We start from the raw sequence: 22,542 nt of genomic DNA, 5'->3' as shown, positions 1-22,542 counted from the left end.
CAAATGCTCCTAAATTTATTAAGTCTGCTCTGTGTTCTAACAAAGGATCAGTTCTGGAGAATGTCCATGTATGAGCTTGAAAAGAATGTTTAATCTGTTGTCATAATGGAATATTCTGTATATATCTGTTGAGTACATTTTGCTATAGTGCAGTGTTTAATCTGCTTTGTTCTGCATCTGTTGCTGAAAATGGCTACTGACTTCCTCTTTTATTAATGCCTTCTTTTATAACATGTCTTTATATATTTAGGCACCCTGGGTATACTTATACTTACAATTATTACATTCCATTGATGAACTGACCCCCTTGTCAGTATATAAGAACCTTCTTTGTCTCTTGTGACAGGTTTTGATTTAGTCTATATTGTCTGCTATAGGCATAGCCCCCCTGTTCACTCTTAGCTGTCATTTGAATGGAGTATCTTTGTAGTCCTTCACTTACAGGCTGTGTATGCTATTAAAGCTAAATTGAGTTGTACGGGCAGCTTACAGTTGGATCTAAAAGAATAAAATAAAACCAAACCTCATTTGATTGTAATCTTTTTCATGGGTGGAGAATTTGATCCATTTACATTTAAAGTAATTGATAAGAGCTGCCCATAAACAAGTGTTTTTGATTACTTTGTGGTTCTTGTATTCTTCTTTTGATGTCTTCCTTTTTGACTTGATTTATCTACTGAATTTTTTTTTTTATAGTTACACGAGGCTTACACAAAATATCTAATAACTCTGCTAAGATCATATCTACCTTTTCTCCTCCCCCCAATAATTCTCTCTCTCCAACACTTTTCCCTCCTAATTCCATGTGTTCTCTCTCTCTCTCTCTCTCTCTCTCTCTCTCTCTCTCTCTTTAAAATCACTGAGCCCACTTAGTGCAAACTATATGTGTGTAGATGGAGGACCAACTAATGGAGCATAAGTAGCCTCTCAGGGATTGTAATCCTGAAGAAGACTTCCTCTCTCTTCCCCACAAGACATCAACTAACACTAAAGAACTCAGAAAATGGATATTGAAACCTGGTACTGTAGCTTTCTAATATATAGTTTAAACAGAATTACCATATCACATCAGGACAAAGCCTCTCCCAAACACCCATAGGCTATCAAGTAAAAAGCTCAGTGCCAGGTATGAGTTACATCTTTTTGAGTTGTTAGTCATTAGAGTCCCATAGAATTCCAAACATTACAGGCTATTGACATTGCTCTTGGTTACCCTTCATTATTTGACAGTAAGACCTTATTGCTAAGAACACCACATACTTGAGTCTTACAACAAGGAGGATTCCAGCTAGTAATGACCTGGGAGCTTCATCCCCTTCACTGACTACTTTCATTGTGCTGGAAGGTTCTACTTACATTACTGAAGGAGAAAAGTATTCAACAAGCTTACATGCCCAAGAACCTTGTGAGCTATGATAATGACTGGCCTAACAAGATATGGGCATTGGTACAGCAATGTACACATGCTATAGCAGTGGCCAGTTTATTAATCTAGAAATCCAGTTTATTAATCTAGTAATTTGTGTATCATACACCTGTCAATTAATTATTAGATGCACACTTCTTTCTAGTACTTTTATCACTCACCTGAGTTCTTTAACCTTTGCAAAGATATTTTTGCATGTGGATAGTTGTTTAAAATGATGTTTCTGGGAGGGTATGAACACTGGAAAGTCTTACTTTCTTGCTGACCTCATACTTGCGTATATTTATATACCATGCAGTAATGTATATTATTAATTCCTAATAAATGTAGGAAAATATATAATGATATATCTCTACTTACACCCCCCACACACACATATGCATATTTGTGAATCTGCTGTTATTCATCCAAGTAGTGTGTTATGGACTTTCTTCCACAATAATCTTGAAACATTTTCATGATTGCATACTATTCATTATATATTGATGTACTGAATTTTAACTAATCAAACTTAGTTGATTTTGCACTTTGATTCTCTCATAAGATCTTTCTTATGTTATTGAACATATTCTTTCTTACTTTCTGAGGATGTAGTTGTAGGTAAAGAACAACAAGAAAAGGTTCTGCAAAGTTTTACTATTTCTTCACTATCCTTTAGGATGGTGAAGTAAACAGACTCGTGTCATCTACAGTACAGGGTTATCATGGCTGCCAATGCAGTGAAGTCCATGATTCACTTGCTGTGGACTTTGTTGTCGGTGCTGAGAGTATTAGGTCACATTGATCAAGGCTGTTTGGTTACTAATCCTTCAGGGAACCAAAGGGAATCTGCAACACATGAGCACTTGGGGGAAATTTAGAAGCTCTGAGCCAAGGCAGATTTTAATAGGCACAAATGCACATGGATAAACCCTCAGGTGCAGGATACAGAGAAAACTCACGTATTTTTCAAGCAGCATCATCAACTGACAATCCCTGAACCCCTGTGCCTTTGAAATGATCCCTGTTACCAGGAAAAATGCTTCAGAGTTAAGATTGTCAACCTGCCTTTCCCCATGAATCCTTTGTAATTCCTGTTTCACTTGACTTCATTCGATTCATCACTTGCTGTCGTATAGACTGATCTCATGTTGTGATAAGAAGATGAAAGTACTGTAACTTATGGTTGACGGTTTCCATAAGAGCACCCTTCCTCTCAGCACAGTTTTCCCATGCCAGTTTTCTTTTCTTTTTTAGATTTGGCTCCTACAAAGAAGGACACAATCATGAAAACAACCATCATTATCACATGAATACACCCAAATACTTCATCTGAACCCTTCTAGACACAATGTCATCCATCGTTGACTGGAGGAAATAGAAACAGCCCCCAGCAGAGTTTAATGAAGACAAAAGGACACACATGATGACCCCAAGAGTCACGAATCGGGCAGTGGCAATTCCATCAATTCATACGCTATTGGTGCTTAATAAAGGCATCTCTCTGACTTACTTTGATTTAAAAACATGGTAATATAAGAAAACTAAGCGCAGGGATGGAACTGGAGCACAGTGGTAGAGTGCTTGCCTGGTGTGCATGGGCCCCAGGGTTCAATTCCCAGCACTGACAGAGATAAAGGGCACAGGGTGAGAGGCAAAAAGAAACCACCAACTTGTGATTAGTTTAACACCAGTTGGCTGAGGAAAGGTAGCACAATGGGTAAAGTACTTGCTGTGAAAGCATGGAGACCCAAGTTTGGATCCCCAGCACCTCTGTAAAATACTAGATGTGGCAGCACTCCTCCATAATCCCAGTGCTGGGAAGTGACAGAGAAAGACAGGTCTTGGGGGCTCACTAGCCAGTCAGTGAGAAGCAGCTTAGTGAGTGACCTTGTCTCAAAAAACAAAGTGGAGAACGATAGAGGAAGACACCTGATGTCAACATCTAGTGTCCACGTGTACAGACCACACACACACACACTGTAAATGGAGGCGGTGCTTTTATTTCTCAGTCCCCCCCCCACCCCTCAGTCCTGAGTAATCACACAGACACTTAATATTAATTACAAACTGTTTTGCCTGTTAACTCAGGCTTATTACTAACTAGCCCTTACTTTAAAATGAATCCATTTGTATTAGCCTACATTTTACCTCATGGCTCAGTGGCGTTACCTGTTCTCTAGTACATCTTGCCACTCCAGCAGCTCACTGGCTTTTCTCCTTGACTCTACTCTTCTCTTTACCTGTATTTTTAGTTTGGCTTTCCTGCCTGGCTATAGGCCAAATCAGCTATTTTATTAACCAATGGGAATAAAACATTCACAGCATACAAAAGGGTTGTTCTACATCACACCCTACTGGTACAGACAAAATAAATTTACCTCTACCAATAATCTTTGGGGAATGACAATATGTACCGAATTATTTCTACAGTATTTTCAGATACACTCACTGTGTAGCACACAGTCAACGAGTGAGCATAAACCACCACAAACAGAAACAGCAGACAAGAAAAGCAAACTTGCTGACACGTTCTATATATGGGATTTATTAGGTCTAGCAACTACACTTCCCAGGTTCAAGAACTAACCACAATTAAACATTTTGGCAAGAAACTAAAAATGTAAAGAGAGAAAAATAAATTCCAGAACTCTAAAACCAATGCCAACTGAAATAAAAAAAAATTCACTGAAATGATTTAATGTCAGGATAAACAAATAGTTGAAGGAAATTTGTGAACTGGAAGATAAGTCAGAAACCAAAACCCATTGATCCAGAGGTGGAGAGAGACATAGGGCAAAACTCTAACACACTGTTTAATATCTTCAAAGACAATATCCTTCTGGTCTCTGCCAGTACACATATTAACTGCTCCACTGGTCCCCGTATATAGCAGTATGCTCTCCTCAAGTCAAGTCCACATCTCTGGCTACACAGTGTGTAATAAGTGGTGTTACATAATCCCCTCTAGCTCATGTCCTTTATTCCAGTGCCTCTAACCATCCTGGCTTCCCTGATGCTGACTGCTGTGGATTCCAGGACAAAATAATGGCCGTGGTGGTGGCAGAGAGGTGTGGCTGACCTGTGTCTCTGGTTGCAGGCTCTTTGCAGCACCAGTATTGCATTGCTGTGGAGACGGAGACTCCACTCTTGTGGTAAATTGTGCAACTGCCCTCCTGGGAACAGACAATGGCTGCTTTGGAGACGATGAGACAGTGACTGAGGTCATTAGTAGATTTCTGTGATCTGTGAGCTCAGCACAATGTTATATATTCTCAGCAGTTATTTTATGATTTTGGAGGAAATATGTAGAGATTAAATACTTTCTATGAAAATCTGGACTTCTTGCTAATGATAGCAGCTGAGCCAGTGTTCTGTGGTTGAGTTGTTCTGGGGCCTAATTCTTTCCCGTCATAGAAAAGACTGTATGCAGATAAGCTCTGTTTGCTCTGCTTATTAGCAGAGTAAAACACCATATAAATATTTTTCCAGTAGTTTTTCCATAACAGAAACTTCCTAATAATATCTCTGTAAATAGTTTCTAATATTTTTGGCGCTTACCCATTTTCTTCTTTCCTTATAAAGTGCAGCTGGATGACAAGATGTTGCAGTTGGTTTCAGATTTTTCTTGTATTGAAGATGAGAATAACATTTGCTTCTTCTTTTTTTTTTTTTTGATTTCCACTTATTTTTTGATGTGCTACTTTTAAACTCCTATTTCCCCATTTTTCTATTGATATATAACTCTGGTACATCTTCACAGAGTGTGTTCTCATAACTTGATACAGGACTGCAACACATGACAAACTAACCAGAGTGAAAAGTACTTCTATTGCCTTAGGTGTCAATCATTTTTACGTGCCAGGAGTTTTTTTTTTTTTAAATATATATACAGCAGCGTTTGAAAATGGTCATAGCTTGCTTTAACCAATAGACAGTGCTGAGCCAGAGGAACTCAGGTCGGCACTTCAGTGCCTTTTAGTTGGCTACTTTCTGCTCTCCCTGTACTTCCCCAAATCTAGTGACCACTGATCTTCTCCACCCCCTTCTGTATGATTGACCTTACAGTTTTATTTACTTAGTTCTTTGACAATTCCTATATAATGCATTCTGGTTATTTTTCTCCCCCAACTCTTTCTACTTCCCATGCCTACCCATACTCCCACACTGTCCCTTTCTAAGATCCATGACTATTTGTTTTGTTTTTTGACGTTTAGTTTAACCAGGGCCATCTCTGTGACCTTGGGATATGATGTTAAATCCCATCAGTGGTTTTTAAATTTCACTTAGGATTATTTTTAGACTTTTAGGCTTGATTTTTTTCTCTCTTTTCATCGTCTGTTAGGTCAGTCTTTACACTTTTAATTTCTTATCAAAATGTTCACCCTTGGCTTGTCCTTGAACCTGGGAAGTGTACATAACTTTAGGTTGACTTTTTCATTTTCCACAAGTATGCCCTTTGGAAAGTAAGTCTGATAAACCAGGAACTCCCAACCTAGGCTGGAAATTGTGTGTAGGCTGTGGAAGACAGAATCCTATGGTACAAAGTGTATGAATGCAAATCCAGTTTATGCTGGATTAACTCCTGACAGTTGCTGCCTCCACCTTTCTCGGGCTCTTGACTCCTTCCTCCTTCCTCTTCAATGGAAAGTCTTTAATGAATCTGGCAATTCAATGGATACTGCTAGCTTGCCTCCCATTTTTCAGCTATTTTTAGATGTTGGATGCCTTTTAGATGATCACATAGAATCTAGGGACAAAGCAAGAGACAAATAAAAAGAAAAGGTACTTATCCACAATATATTGGCATAATGAATTTACCTTTATTTAGTCATTTGGGACAGTACAATAACCTCCCTTGTCCATAGGGGATTTATTTATTTATTTATTCATTCATTCATTCATTTATTCAATCATTCTGTGGCTTTACTTAAGTTTAACAGTGTCTGAAAACATTCAGTGGGAAAACTCCAGAACTAAACATAGGTTTAAAATTGGATAGTGTTTTAAGTAGTGTGGGAAAATCCTGTAAACACATCTCTGTCTAGCAATAGCCACGCTGTGTGTCCTCCTCACCCATTAGCCAGTAGCTGTCTTGATTATCAGATCCACAGTTACAGAAATATGGTGTGCTAGAGTAATCTCTACCTGAAAACATCTAATGAAATAGAATAATATACAAATAAGTGAATAAAATAATAAAAATTTAAAATTCATTTATGTGTATGTGGGGGCACACACATGCTATGGCTCACATGTGGTGGTCAAGGACAATTTGAGGGAGTCGGTTTTCATCTTCTACTATGTAGATCTGGGAATCAAGGTCAGCTCATCAGACTTGGTGACAAGTGCATCTACCCACTGAAACATCTCACTGGCCTAAGTGATCTCTCTTCTGTTTTCATAATGTTACCAAGGTGTAAGAGTAGGTGTAACATGGAAAATAAAAGGCCCAGAGACTGATATTGGGGTTCAGTGTGAAAATCAGGGAAGCAAAGCAGCCAAGCTACCAGAGAGCTGTTACCTGTAACAGGGATGGGCCATTTCTATTCTCAACGTGGCTGGAGAATGAGTGCCTGGTACTGAGACCTTGCACCTGTCTTATATACCTCTCATGAGTCCTGGGATTAATTCTCTTTTAGACTGATTCACTCTTGTGTAGATCTGGGTGGCCTTGGACTTACAGGGATCCATAGACCTCTTAATCCTAAATCCTAGGATTAAAGATGTGTACCACACCTCCTAGCTTCTGGCTGCTGGGTGTGTATCAGCACTGCCTGATCTCTACAGCCTGAATCCTCAGGCAAGCTTTAATAATTCATAAATAATATATCACCACAAATATGGTTGCTGGAAATTTGGATTTGCTAAAGACAAGCATGAAGTGTTTCCCTTAAGGGAAAATGGGAACGTACCATAAGGTATTTTCAAAGACACCCAATATATTTAACTTGTTATACTGTACTGTAACAGTAATTACTGTTTTAGTTTTGGTTATTTTTATGAAATTACTATGCCTGACTTAGAAATAAATCTTTATGACAGGTATTCAGATATAGAATAAGACATTATATATATGTATACATATACATATATATGATTGATAGATGATAGATGGATAAATGATAGATAACAGAGCTAGACATACAGAATTTGGTACTATCTGGTGTTTCAGCACCTGCTGAAGGTCTTGGGATGTATCCTTTACAAATAAGGGGGAGTCCATGATACCTATTTTAATTCTCATGGATTAGGAGAGCATTTGATTACCATGTCTCCAGCATCTTACAGTCAAATATCAATGCAATTTCATGTGCTCATCCTCTCTTTCATAAAATTAATCTGTATTAAGTAGCTTTTTTAAGAGTGAATGTCTTGAGTTCCCTTTAGTATACGAACTGCCAAATAATTAAATAATGTCAAAAAAATAAAGACATTGAAGAAGAGGGAGCTAGTTGTGGGGACTACACCTGAAACCTAACACCACAGAACCCCCAGCAAGAGAATTTGAACTTGGGGTTAGCATGGGCTAGACAATAAAATGCAGTTTCAAAATCACCCAAATAAAAAATGAAATGAGAAAGAATGAGAGACACTTTGGCAGGCATTGACTATTGATACAAATAACCAGGCATGCTTAATAAACTTCATCTGTACTCAGTTTCAAGGTGTAAGAGGCAAATAATTAAATTATAGACCTACATCAGTCCTTCCACAGGGATGGACGGGAAACTAAATCCTGAGAATGAAGTTCTTTTTTTTCTTTCTTCTTTTTCTTCTTTTCCAGATGTGGAAACAGAATTTTGAGGCCTGAGGCAACTTGTGCAAAAGCAAGGCTCATAACAGCAATTAGACTGAGTATAATAGCTGCTGGACATCCGGTCTAGCATTCCACCCTCCATGTAACAATGTCTCCTACAAAGCTAACACAGAAAATATTTGTAGGGTAATCTTGAGGATTGGATAGATAGATCAAACTTGTACACTATGAAAGGTGACATTTCTAAGTACCAATTTAGCCGCTATCCAAAGTCCCTGGTATGTGAAGAGGTAAGCATTTGGGTTGAGTCTGGCTCCCGCAAGTACCGCACACATAGATTGCATCGTCCCTAAGCTCTTCATCCTGCAGGGTTAGAAACTTGCCCTTTGTCTACAGCTTGTTTCTTGCTCCCTCCTTCTTTCCCCAAACACTAGCACACACAAGCCCATATCTTAAACTCTGGAGGACTCATTTCCCAGCAGCCTCTTTGACTTCATTATTTATTTTTATTTTGTGAGTTCTAGTGTTGACATTCTATGGGAAATTTACCTCCCTTGTCTACTGAGACCCCTAGGAGCAGCCTGCTTGGTGGCTCCATGGTCATGGGCAGTTTGCTTACCTGACTGGTTGATTACCAGAGTCCATCCCTCGCCCTCTCCTTTTCTTCTCCCTCCAGTTTTGCCACCTCCTTTAGAGAGTAGGGCTTTGCTTCTGTTACAGTCTGAAAGAACAGACACAAGATTTCTTCTTGGGCTGAGGACAGTGACTGACAGTGGCTTGCTGTTCCTACGGGGGACCATCTGGGCCAGAGTCTAACTCTGTCTCGATTTTTAGTTCTAGTGACTGCTCTAAAAGAAGAAATTGAGGCTCTTCGAAACATGTTGATGTGTGAAATTCTATTAGGTTTTTTTTTTTTTAATGAGCAGATGCTCTGACCATTAGACCTAATAGAAGTCTGTGACTAGATATATAGTTATTTTTTCTCTAATATTTTTGTGTAAAAAAGAAATAATAGAAATTGCAATAGTTTCTCCTTGTACTTCCTCCCTCTGCCTGCCATTGCCTGCTGCATGAGGCAAGGAGCATGATTGGGAGCCACACACAGGACAGGGCTGGGTACAGGGGCGTCATAACATCGTGACTGCTGCCACATTTGGATTTCTTAATGTATAGCAGGCCTTTCCATAAAACATAAAATCCATGTAATCTCCACAGATGCTCCATGCGATAGACACTGAGGCTATCATTCTGTTGTTTCTTAGAGGGCCAGGGAGCCAGACCAGAGCCAGACCAGAGGTTTCTAATGGCCCTTGCCAGGGACCAGGCCTTAGTTTCAGTTTGCCAGAACCAGCTGGGACTATGCAAGCCATTCTTGGGAAAGCTGCAACCCATGAGCAACTAATCAGAGGGTGCCCCGCAACTTTGTGCAAGCTTAAGAGAACTGAAGATAGCTTCTCCCACCCTGTAGCTGAAAAGTCCCTAACCACTGAACTGCCAACCAATCCTATAGCAGCCCATAAACTGTGTAAAGCCACCAATCAGTCCCCAGACTAATTTCTCCTCCCTGGAACTCCCCTAACCGGGTCTGAGAAGGAACCTGCGGGCTTCTCCCGTAGCTGCCGTGTGCCACCCAGACATGTTGGATTAATAAAGTGTTCTTGCTTATCGCACATATGACTGGTGCTCTTTTATGGGACTCCTCACCGACCCTAACAGTTTTTCTGGCCTCACACAAAGCTACTGATATTTTAACTACCATCTGCGCACTGTGGCCAGCAGTCAGCGCCTATGGCTGGCAGCGGCCCAGACTGCAGCCTGGTGGGATTTTTTGCACCAATGGCACTGGCTGCGCCACGGCTGCCAAATGTTGTTTTCATCTAAGTTGTTCTATTTTACCAATAAAGACTTGGGAGTCAGATGTTGGGGTGAAAACTTGCTAGATCAGAGAAGCCTAGAGGAACCCTCTGATCTTTTTTGGTCAAAGATCCAGTAAGAGAGTGAGCCTCTGCACACCTTCCCAAACCCAAAATTCCAAGAATCTCTAAGTCCCTCCCTGTGTCTCGATCCATACTGCTGGTTAATTCTTGTTAACTAGCCTCTGGCTCTGACTCCTGATCCAAGGTTAATTTTACTAACAGTCTTGGCGTTTCACAGTGTGATCAAATATCCCACAATGTTATTCTATCTTTGGAGAAACTGAGGCTGGGCTTTGCCCACAGTTGCCTCTGACAAGAGAAAAGGCAGTCAAGGAAGTCCCTCTGACCTGGAGCTTGTGCCAGCCATGGAGCCATACTTCTCCAGGTCTTGATAGTAAACATTTGTTGAGTGTTTCTTTGTGCTAAGCTCTGCACCAACGCAGGGAGGAGCACATCAAAACTGTTTTTCCAGCCTCCGATAACCTATAGTTCCCCACATCTGATTAAGCTAGTTTACCTATTTTTTGATTTACGATTTTTTTTTTTTTTAAAGTGACTGCATTGCATTGGTCAAGAGATTTTTTTTCCCCTCATCTTAAAATGTAACCCGGTACACAATCACAGCATGTTTGGAATCTGTTGACTTGGTTTCTTGGAATCTTACCATGACATGGCATGATTCCATTGGGAAAATGCATTTTGAGTTTCAAACTTTCTTCACCTTAGGAATAGATTGATAGAACATAGTATTGTCAGGAGTTTGGGTCTCCTGAAGTCTTTCCTGAGATGGGTAGCGATCTTAGCAGGCTCTGACTAGATTTCAGGAGATAGTCTTGGCATTTTCTAGCAGAGAAAATCATGGCTTGATTGACTGCCTGACTCACCCACACTGAAGCAGACCACTGAGTCCAAGTCAGTTCTTTGCCCTGTAGGTAAGCAATATATTGCTTGACACATTGCTAGGGCTTTTTATTGCTGTCCTCTTTTGAAGTTAGTTGCTGGGGTTGGGGACCTTTGAGAAGACTTGTCTATATCTCTGCTGGTGTCTGCCGTTCTCCTGGCTTTTCTAAGGTGGGACTGTGAGGAGCAGAAAGGGACCATTTTCCATTAAGAGGGGTTGGGACAATGGGGTGGATTATTCTGTCTTTAGTGTCTGCTACTGTGTTTAGATTGTCTTGACTTTCTGAGTAACCGGTCTGTAACTAAAAAGTACTGTTGATCTAGATGAGTGGGGGTGGGCTATAGGAGATAAATGACTGTCCGGTGAAACAATGTGTTGACAGTACTAATCAGTCCTTTGGAATTTGGGCCTCAGAAAGAAAGAGTACATTTTGCTCTTTGTTGCCTGCTACAAATGGCCATTTTCTTTCTCTGGAGGCAGGGTTTCAGTCTGGCTAGGAGCTCATTTATGCAGGTCAGGCTGACTTCAAATTTACCAAAATCGTCCTGCCTGAAGTGCAGGGAGTACAAGAAGCCACCATACTGGACACAAGGCTTTTCGAGCATGGCATTTGCTGGTCTGCTCAGCTGTAGGAAGTTCTGTAGTTAATCTGACAGAGACTCTTTGTCTTTACTAATAAGCAATTTCCACTCTCCTTTATCTCTAACTAGGAGAAGAAACTTCCTATCTTCGGATGAAACCGAGTCAGACACCAACCCTTCCCGAGGTTCTTGTTAAAGTGGAACCTTTTTCAGACCATTCTGGAGGTTTAAGTCCCCTCTCTAAATCTTTGCAAATACTTCCCTCCTTCAAAGCTCTGGCGTTTGCCTTATTGAAGACCTTCCTTATTTTTCGCCAAATGACAGAAGCACTAAAGAGAGATCTATCATACAAAGAGGGAGTGCGGGATGCCCCTCCAAGCGCTGCTGGCTGTAGCTGTGCCATAGAGCACACCACTTACACAGAGCCTGGACTTCAAAGGTTCAACAAATTCAAGTTCAAATCAAAGCACCATTCATTCAGAACATTTTGCTTTGTGGTGATCGAGTAGCGTGAGTACTTATAGCAGCTAGAATTTTCATGAAAGGAACAGCGGGCTACAGAGTGCATTGCTTAAAAGTGATGGTAGCTATTCCCATAAAAGGAGGAAAACGAAGGCAAAGGAAAGATGACAGGAGCAGAGTCAGGTGAAAAAAAAAAAAAGAGCAGGTGCCTGGAGCATGGTGGGGGAGGGTTGGTGGGGACAGTAGCTCTGCCTGGTTGGAGCCTCCTCCTTCTCCTTTATCAGCAGTGTGTGAGGCCTGCACGATTCCTGGTGGGCTTACTTCTAGCCAGCCTGTCTGCTCAGGAAAAGCTCTGTACCTCAGGTTAGTGCAAGGGTCCTCCAACCATCTTACTTCAGATCTGCCTGAGACAATTCCAAGACATTCATTCATGAAAGAGAGAGAGAGAGAGAGAGAGAGAGAGAGAGAGAGAGAGAGAGAGAGAGAGAGAGAGAATATGTTCACATGTACATGTGCTCTATGTGCACATGCAGGCCAGGGGTCAAGTCAGGGACTTCCTCCATTGTTCTCCACCTCAGTTTTTGAGACACAATCGCTCCTTGCACCTTGAGTTCACCGATTCCGCTAAACTTGGATGGCCAGAAAATCCCAAAGACCCTGTTCCACTTCCGACATTTCTTACATGGGTGCTGGGGACCAAACTCAAGTTCTCGTGCTTGCCGGCAAGCATTGAACCATCTCCTCATTATATCTCATTGTGTTCTAATATTTTGAATTTTTACTTTTAGGTCATGTTTATAGTGGTTCCTCAAAGGAGATTTGTTTTGGGATATTTGATCAAACTGTGAAACTCTGAGACCCTGCTAATAAAATTAACCTTGCATCAGGGGGCAATGCCTGAAACTAGTTGACAAGAATTAGCTATAGAGAGAACAGAGGACCCAGTAATACAGATAGAGAGACACACAGGAAGGATTAGGGAGGGACTTGAATATTTGCAGTCATTTTGGTTTGGGATGAGTGGAGAGATGCTTCTCTTGTTGGGTCTCCAACCAAAAAGGAAGGTTTCTGGTTGCTTTTAGGCTTCTCTGATCTAACAGATTTTCACCTCAACATCTGACTCCTGAGTCCTTATTGGTAAATAGCATGATAGAGACTTAGTTAAACCTACATTTGGTGTCCTTGGTCACTAGTGCCATGGGTCTTCAAATCCCACCAGGCAGCCTCCTGAGCAGTCTGGGTGCTGACTGTAGGATGCAAATAGTAGTTAAAATCTCAGTAGATTCAGGTGTGGCTGCTAAGCAGACAGAAAAACATCAGTCATCACAGGCAGAGCACGTTTTTCCTGGTGACTGCTTAAAAATGCAAATTCTTAGATCCTACTTACTCCAGGTTGGAAATTCTGGGAGATGTGTGCTTTGACCAACTTCATGTGATTCTGGTATGCCTGACAGTTTGCAGAACAAATGGGTTTCCAATGTATAGAATATACATATACATAAGTGTGCATATATGGGGTGTACTGGAGGGCCTACTAATGGGAGCCTCACCAAAACAACCGTGTCTGAAGATGATATACAGTGGAAGTCACACATGAGAGGTGGCTTAGATTAAATAGGACAGAACAGAGTGAAACACACTGACAAATCTTATCTATGCTTCAGTGAACTTCTGTTCCCATTGTGGATGATTATTCCGCAGTTCTTTCTGACTCTTGTGGAGTTTGTTAAATCCTATTTCCTGATTTTGACAGATCACCCTGGGATGCCAGTAGGTGCTGTTCTGACTCTTGCTTCCCTGTTGAGCTTAGGTGAATTATTTAACCTAATGTGGGATGCCATATCCTTGAAGGGATCCTGGAACTTGACCTGATGGGGGCAGTGAAGGGATGAAGGGAGACAAATATATACAGAAGAGCTGAGTCAGATGATCTGGACTCTGATGGAGAAGCTACGGCAGCCTGGAAGCTTAGTGATGTTTATTATACACAGTTGAGCAGTGGGGAGAAGTCATTGTACGGAGCTGGACAAGGAGTCAGCATTTATCTGTTACTACACACAGACAAACCAGGAGGCAGGGCTATTACACACAAACAAGGAGGCGGGGCTATTACACACAGACAAACAAGGAGGCGGGGTTATTACAGATAAACATGGAGGTTGGGCTATTATATACAGATAAACATGGAAGGAAGTCTCCAGTATACAACCACATCAAGGAGGCAGGCTTAATCTCTGTTGTTCCCTCTATAGGGGAGCCGTCTTGAGACCATAAATATAAGGAGGGGAGAAAGCTATGATGGACATTTTCTACACATAACAACATCTGCACTTGGACCCTTGAGGAAGGCTTCGCCCCAAGAAAGGCTTCGCCATCCCTCTGAGTCTCATCCCTTGCCAAAGGCTTTGCTCTTTTTTTCATGGGTCTGGAGCTAGGGTCCTTGACATAGCTGTGTCCACAGCAACAACACACATTCACCCAGGACTTCATTCACTCGGGGCATCCTCCACTCCCTAAAGCCAGTGTCACCATGCCACTGCCATTGTGAGGACTAAGTGAGCTGATGCACCCTTGAATCTCGCAGTGAGCCTAAGTACAAGGCAGATGCTCAGCTCTTCTTTTCCTGTGTAGCTGGGGACCTCGCAGTAGCAGCAGTTTATATCCTTCAGCCTGCTGGGGTAGATAATCAGTCCCCAATTATTTGCTATATGGAAGCCAAAAAGTAACTTGAAACATTTATTACCCATCTAGAAGCCTTGACAATGAAAGGCAGGTGGGGAGGGTAGTGAACAAGGTTGCTCAGCATATATTTGAAAGTCACATGTAATGTCCCATTGAAATAGCAAGCTGCAAGGAATATCAGTAAACCCACAAGTACAGCAGTCCAACATGATGTCCTTGCAAGGAACAGCCAGCAAAAGCTACAGGGATGGTTATTCTGACTCCTGCTGGGAATGCTTCAACCTTGCAACTGTATCCAACTGGGTCGACTCAAATATGGTGATAAGTTTAACCAAAGCTTTTCAGTAAAGATGCTCAGGAAAGTGCTCTTAACCTTTGCTGCACATAAGAGTCACCTGGGGAGCTCTTGCTTCACCCAGAGATCTTGATTTTCAGTAGAAAATAAGCCTCCAGCTCTCCATTGTTATCAGACTTTCCAAGTGAGTCAGACACACTGCAAGTGGTTGCACACACAAAAGAATTTCTCTGCCCTGAGCTGTGGACATTTTAGAACTGACAATCAACCCCTTTGGAGCTCATTCCATGTAAGATAGCTTATCCCCCTCCCCTTCTTAACAGGAAAAATGACTGGAATAAGATAAAACCATGGCACTTTCTCACTAACATATCCATGTTTGACAAAACTACAAGACTTAGAATAAACTGTAAAATAATCATCCAAGGTATGAACAGCAGTCACTGCATACTGACTCATAGATTAGATTTGTCAGTATGTCTTACTCGGTTCTCTACTGCTTAATACCCCTCTCATTGAAAACTTACCCAGAATGCAATGGAGAGAGCATAAGTGCAAACACAGGGGTGGCTCTGAATTTATGTGTGTTTCTGACATAGTTTGTTAGTATGCTTGCACACTTTATCAGTAATCAATTTCCAGACAATATAACGCTCAATTAAGACCCTGGTTAGAGTACAGATTGATACTTGTTCCATGATTCTTTTGTTCCTTTCTGTATTGTGTAAGAACCTTCTAGTTTTATCTGGACATGTTGTGTGAAGACTATTCATGGTTGTCGACTTGACTACATCTGGAATTAAATAAAATCCAAAAATGAAGGGCACACCTGTGAGGAATTTTTACTTAATTAGAAGATCCATGTGTAAACTGGATCTCTGAGAGAGGAAGACACTTCTGGACTGGAGATTTAATCTGGGCCACACCTTCTGCTGGAAGCCTTATATAAAGACATGGAGAAAGGAAGCCTTTGCTCTTTGCCTGCTTGCCCTTGCCTTGCTAGCAAGTCCATCCCTTCACTGGCAGTAGAACCTACTTCTTCAGGATTCCAATATATACCAAAGACCAGCTGAGACATTCAGCCTTGTGGACTGAGCAACTATCGGATTCTAAGACCTTCAATTCAGACAGCCATTGTTGGATTAGCTGGACCACAGGCTGTAAGAAATTCTAATAAATCCCCTTTTGTAGATATAGAGTGATTCATCCTGTAAGTTCTGTTCCTCTAGGGAACCATGGCTAACACACAGACACACAGAGAAAAGACTACAAAATACTGAGTTCCCCTGCATCTCTTACGGCTAGGCATGGCCATGAGCTGAGTTCTTGCTAACAAAATATGAAAGGCAACAATGTGTGACTCCAGACAGTGTCCTTTCTGAAAGCTTGGAAGGGTTATTTTGGCTTAAGTTTGCTCCGTTTTCAGGGGCTAGGAAGATGCTTTATTTGGTAAAGTGCTTGTTGGGCAATAATGAATATTGAGTTCAGATTCCCAGGAGTCATGTAAAAGACAGATGCAATAAAGCATGTATATAATCCCAGCATCAGGGATGTGGAGACATGTAGATCATTGGCCAGATCATTGGCCAGCCAGCCTTGTTTCAGTCTGAGACTCTGTCTCAAAAACTAAGGTGAAGATCTATTGAAGAAGACACCCAAATCAATCTTTGGCTCCTATGAGCATGCACACACACATACATGTGTACCTACGTGCATACATACATGAACATGTACATAAAGCACACGCACACACACATACACACGAGAGAGAAAGAAAGAGAGAGAGATTCTTAGTTTTCAGTAGTCCTATAACGTCCTTTGTTCCCCCAGTTGTAGCCCTCTGCATTATCGAAAGCTTGGAGATGCAGTTACCCTCAGAAGGAGAAGGCAACGTTGGAGCCACAGAATGGGGCAGGGAAAGAGATCACATAGGAGTGGGAGGAGCCAGGAGATGGCACCTGCATCGTGGGAATCTACTCTGGCAGACTGGGCTCCTTGAAGAGGTGATCTCTTAGGTCTTTGGGTTGCAGAAGGTGGCTTAGCAGTTAAGAACACTTGGGATACCTGGCAAGTACACATATGGTATAATTATGTACAGGTAGGCAAAAAAATACACATAAAATAAAAGTAAATCTTTTAAAAAATCATATGGAGGTAGGTCTTGGCATAGATAATAAAGTTGGAATAGTCAAGGGACTTCTGATGATAGCTGTGAGGAGGATGAAGAAGGTGGAAGAAAATTTACCCATGTATGTGCTTTCTAATTCTGTTGCTTTTAATGCCAAGAACATAGGTGATGGTCTGAAGAGCCATGTCAAAGTGATGCTGGAGGGAGGGTTAGGTTCAGGGCTAGTGAACTTGGCCTACAGTATGCATTGAGACAGACTCCAGAAGAATACAGTAAAGTATCTTTAACTGCCATGTTATAGCAGAGAACTACAGGCTGATGGCTTAAGCCACAGATGTGTATTTCTACAGTTCTGCACCTTAGGAAGTTCAAGATCAAGACATTGGTTTACCTCTGGCTTCTGGTAAGGACCTTCTTTCTGGATTGCAAATGGTTACCATCTCATCATGCCCTTGTATGAAAGAGCCATGTAATCTCTCTTCCTACAGGGACATTAATCCCATTGTGGGGACCAACCTCATCACTTCATATAAATTTAATTCCTATTCAAAGGCCATATCACCAAATACCATTATATTGGGATGAGTTTTTTGTGTCAGTTTTATTGACCACTATAGCAAAATACAATAGATTGGTGACTTACAAGCTACTGAAATGGATTTTTCACTGTTCTAGAGACCAGAAATCCAAGATCCAGGCATCAGATACTCAGAATCTGGAGAGGGCTGGCTTCCTGTTTCACAGGTGTTACCCTCTGACTGTGGTACAAGAAACAAAGTGCTCTATAGAGATCTCTTTTACAATGACATTAATTCCACTCATGTGGGAAAAGTTGACCATAGTCACCTATCAGAACCCATCTCACATCTCTTGACGCTATCATATTTAGAGTTAGGAGTCAACATATGGACTGGAAAGGCAGCAGCAGCAGGGGTGGGGAGTGTTATAAACATCACGGGTGTAATAAGTCATCAGGGAATCTGAAGACAGTCTATTCATTAAATGAAGGGCAGATGCCTCAACGTGTGTCATTGTAAAGATTACATAGCTGAAGCATTCATATACATGCTGGAAGAGCAAGCAAACCAGGAAGTTTCCTAGAAGTTGGTTACTGGAGTGAAGCCAAACCAGTGAAGGAGAAATAAAGTTAAGTTAAACAGTGGATGATTCAGAAGTTCCCACCTTTGGGTAAAAGCAAATAATGAAGGTAGAGAGAAAGCAAGGGCAGGGGAAAGTGAGGCTGGAGAGGTGGCTCAGTGTAAGAGCTCTGGCAGCTCTTCCAGGAGATCCCACTTTTGTTCCGAGTACCCGCATCAATTGGCTCACAACGGCTCGGCCCGTAGCTCCAGTCTTTGGAGATCGGATGCCCCCCTCTGGCCTCCATGACCACTCATACACTTGTGCCATATACTTACCCAGATAATACACATTAAAAGTAATGACATTAGGAGGCAGATACTTTCTAAACCTGGACAGAATGAAGGAGACAAAATCTATACTTTGAGACAACAGCCTGGAGGCATCTTCTTGTCACAGGATCCAGAGAGAAAGTTCAGGTTGCTTAGGATTGTGGGTTTGTGAGTTATAGCTTCAGCACCTAATGCCTGAAATAGCTATTCTTATACTCAAGTAGCCTATGATTGCATCTTTATTGATGAGCCTCAAGAGGAAAATACTCACAAAATAACACATTTAAATTCTAGGCATAGCATCAAACATAACAGAATACAAAATAATAGCAAGTGGGGTAAATAATAATTCATGGAGTAAATAGCTGTTTTATGTCAGTGTCCCACAGAAAGAACAACAGGGATGCCTGCTGCTTATGTGAGTGACTCAGTGAAACTACTACTAAGAAGAACTCTGACCCTGACAGGATCTAGTACCATCTCCAAGGAGGAATCAGGGTCTGGAGTGTTAGTGACAGAGGGCAGTTTGAGGGCAAAGAATGGCAGAACTTGTAAATCTGATAAGTGGCTGGAGGTGTCTCTGCTTTTTAGCACAGACAGAATTAATATTAGGACTTTTTTTTTTTTTGTTTCTTTGTTTTGTTTTTGTACACAATCTCTAGCCAGACTGGCCTGGAACTTGCCCATGAAGCTCCCTCATGACCTTGAATTTGTGTTCCTTCTAAGTATGTACCACCATGCTTGTTTTATGGGCTATGTGAATTAAACCCAGAGCCTTATGCATGCTAGGCAAGTACATTCACTCACTCTACCAACTGAGCTACATCCCCAATTCAAGAAGGTTTTATCCTAGAATAGATGGGTTTGGATGAGCTGTTATTAAAATTATGCAAGTTTAGGCAATTTATGTTGCATACCATGGCATGACAGGATTTGTCTGTCTTGCAAACCTTATTTACAAATTATGGTTTCCACTTATATTCTCACTGCAGCATGTAGTACAGTTTGTGTAGGCACTCGATAGACACTTGACTGGATTAATAAATTTGTCATTAAAGGGAACCACAAAGTTTCACATGCCGTGCATGCAAGCTATATGGTTGTGGGGCTTGCTGAAAATATGAATTCCCAAGGCTACCCCCATATAGTTTGATTTGATAGGTCTAGATTTGGGGCAGGTGGTCCAGGGACTTCACTGTTGGGGAATACTATCATGGTTGTATGATGAAGAGCAGAATGGACTTCCGATGTTGAGGGTGGTGGTGGCGCACACTTTTCATCTCAGCACTCAGGAGGCACAGGGAGAGGCAGGCAGCTCCCTGAGCTTGAGGCCAGCCTGGTCTACAGAATGAATTCCAGACAGGGTTACACAGAGAAATCCTGCCTCAAACCACCCACCTCCCCACCAAACAAAAAAGGACTTTCAGTGCTTATATGAGAAAAAAGGCAAGACCTCAGAGCTGTCTTTTCACACTTGAGGAGACAGCATTGATAAATAATCCCAGGTAATCTAAGAGTGGCATCTCCTTTGCATCGAGCCGGCTAATGGAGAAGAAAACAGAACGAAATGTGTATCTCAGAGTGAATGGCCACTTAGTGACCCTTGCACCTGCATGCAGAGCACAGCTGTGAGTGTGTGAGGGGAAAGATGAGAATTAAGAGAATGAAGCATTGAAGCAATATTGTTATAGGAAGACACTTTGGATTGCAGTGTCATAGTGAATGCTGTCAGTATGCTATTTTTATCCATAGTTCATGCCCAAATTGGACTGCTTTATTAAGTATTTTTATTGAGGTGAAATTCACATAACACTGTTTTAAACATTAGGTGTTCCCCAAGGTCAGGCAATTACCACCAATTCCTAGCCCAAAAATATTTCAGCGCCATGATGAAAACCTTCCTGCTAAGCGTCTCCTTCCAGTACTTTCTGTAGTTCCTGCCAGCCACCACAGACACAGTTCTGAATGACTCCTGAGAGGTCAGTCACACCACGTGTGACCTTGTCTGTCAGGCTTCTTTCACTGATTGGATGTTTCAGAGGTTTTCTCCAGCCCAGCATGGATCCATGCACAATTCATTCCCTTTTATGCTAGTGATATCTTGCTTATGGATAGACTTTTTTAAAAAAATATTTTATTATTCATCCATCTGAAACCATTTGGGACTTTTTGGCTATTTTAAATTGTACATTGTTTGTGTGTAGGTACTTGCTGGGTCATATTGTAAGACTGTGTATAATTTTTTTTTAAAGGAAATGCCAAATTATTTCCAGAGTGGCTGAAACATTTTATGCTGAATTGGAAGTAGATGAAGTTTTAAATATCCCCACACCACCACTGACAACTGTTATTTATTAGCTTTTAGCTACAGTCATCCTCACAGGAGTGTGTAGTTTCTTGTGGTTTTGATTTACTTCTACCTAATAGCTAGTGGCCAGTATTTTATTAGCTTGTTGGTAATTTTGTATTTATTATAAGGGGAAATGTTTCTTTAAGACTCTTGTTCATTTTAAAATTTGTGGGTGTATTTTGTTGTGGTTAGGTTGTAAAAGGTGTGTGTGTGTGTGTGTGTGTGTGTGTGTGTGTGTGTGTGTTAATGGGGACCGAAGCACTGAGTATATTCTCTTTCTATCTTTTTTAATTTGTTCAGGTTGGCCTTGAACTTGTGTTCCTTCTGCCTCCTCAGTAGCCTGATTACCGATCCATTGTTACACCAGGCCTGGTATGAGAATCCTGGTATGAGAGTTCTTTACATAGTCTGGATGCCAGGCCTTTTGTCAGATGCAACCTGTAAACATTTTCTTTCATTCTTTGAATCATTATAATTATTCCAGATAGACTGAAAACCATCCTTATTCTACCAACAATTTCACTCTATTGCATGCTGACACTCTTTGTTCTTTGTTAAATTTAACTGTGTCTGTTCTTGAAAATTTCATACACGTGTACAATGTATTCTGATCATAGCTGCACATTCTGGTGGATGAACTGGCTAGGTCTAGCTATGCATGCATGCAGACCTACAGAAGTAATTGCCTCCTTCTTAATTTTAGTAAACCAGGAGATAAGTTGCTCATGGGAAACTGTTGTGGAATGCTTAAGTGGAGGGCAAAAAAAAAAAAAAAAAAAAAAAAAAAAAAAAAGAGGAGGGTCAGAATTGCTTTTCTAGACCAAATATCCAGATTTAAAAAAAAAGGAATTTGCCAGATGTGGTGGCTCTTGCCTTTAACCTTTAATCCTAGCACTCAGCACTCAGAGACTGTCAAAGGCTGAAGTTCTTTCTGGTGGCTGGCTGTTGTGAGAGTTGCTTCTCTGCCTTAATTGTTTTAAAATTCCAGCAAAGGAAGTTGATTGGCCCAGCTGAGGTCACATGCTTCCTGGTTGTTGGGCAAGGACTGGCTTTGTTTAGTAAATGTTGGAGTGCTGCAGTTCCTGCAAAGAAGAGGCGTGTCCTTCCAAGTGAAAGATGGGGTGTGATAAAAAGTAGCTGCTGGTGTCCCCCATCTGCAGGCAGTGCTGGAAGCTTCTGGGTCCTCGTTTCCACCCCCACATGGTGGAGGTGGGGGGAGCTCTTTGAGCTTACCTCCAACGTGGCTCAGCCCCCTCGTTCCATCCCCTTTGTCCTGGTTCTGTTCTGAGGCAGAATTCTGTTCCAGTGTTATAGGAGACCTGTGGATAAAGTCATGATAGTGGGCAGCCTTGGTCAAGCAAGGCTTGATGGAGGTGAGAACAGGGAGGAGGACAAAAAGGGTGTGTGTGAAGGGGCGGTGCTGGAGGAAGTAGGTTGGGATCTCCCTCCATCAATTTCTTAACTGATCCCTGTTTTCCCCCCACTCAGTTTACCCAAGAACTGCAAGCCTGTCATCCACAAGGGTCTGAGGAAATGAGACACTGGAAAGGTAAATTTTGACAGGAGCAAGTCGGTCAAAACACCCATCTGTTGCTCTGTTAGTCCTCAGCCTGACTAGCTCCCTGAAGGTGTGTACTCTGCTGGGAGTGGAGT

The 22,542-nt window shown here is 41.5% G+C and overlaps 2 protein-coding genes across 2 annotated transcripts in view; one reads left to right on the top strand and one right to left on the bottom strand.

The window, feature by feature from the left end:
- The window catches only part of Cwh43 (cell wall biogenesis 43 C-terminal homolog), a 43,224-nt gene extending 40,459 nt beyond the window's left edge, over positions 1-2,765 (top strand). The window contains exon 15 of the mRNA XM_051198373.1: positions 2,663-2,765. Coding sequence (XP_051054330.1) covers positions 2,663-2,741 — 79 coding nt within the window. The 3' untranslated portion in view covers positions 2,742-2,765. The remainder of the gene's footprint in view (positions 1-2,662) is intronic.
- The window catches only part of Ociad2 (OCIA domain containing 2), an 844,164-nt gene that overhangs the window by 126,768 nt on the left and 694,854 nt on the right, over positions 1-22,542 (bottom strand). The window lies entirely within an intron of this gene.

Source organism: Phodopus roborovskii, unplaced genomic scaffold (assembly GCF_943737965.1).
Source record: "Phodopus roborovskii unplaced genomic scaffold, PHOROB, whole genome shotgun sequence".
Taxonomy (NCBI): Eukaryota; Metazoa; Chordata; class Mammalia; order Rodentia; family Cricetidae; genus Phodopus; species Phodopus roborovskii.
Note: the sequence above shows the minus strand (reverse complement) of the source record. Positions and strands in the feature narration are given on the sequence as shown.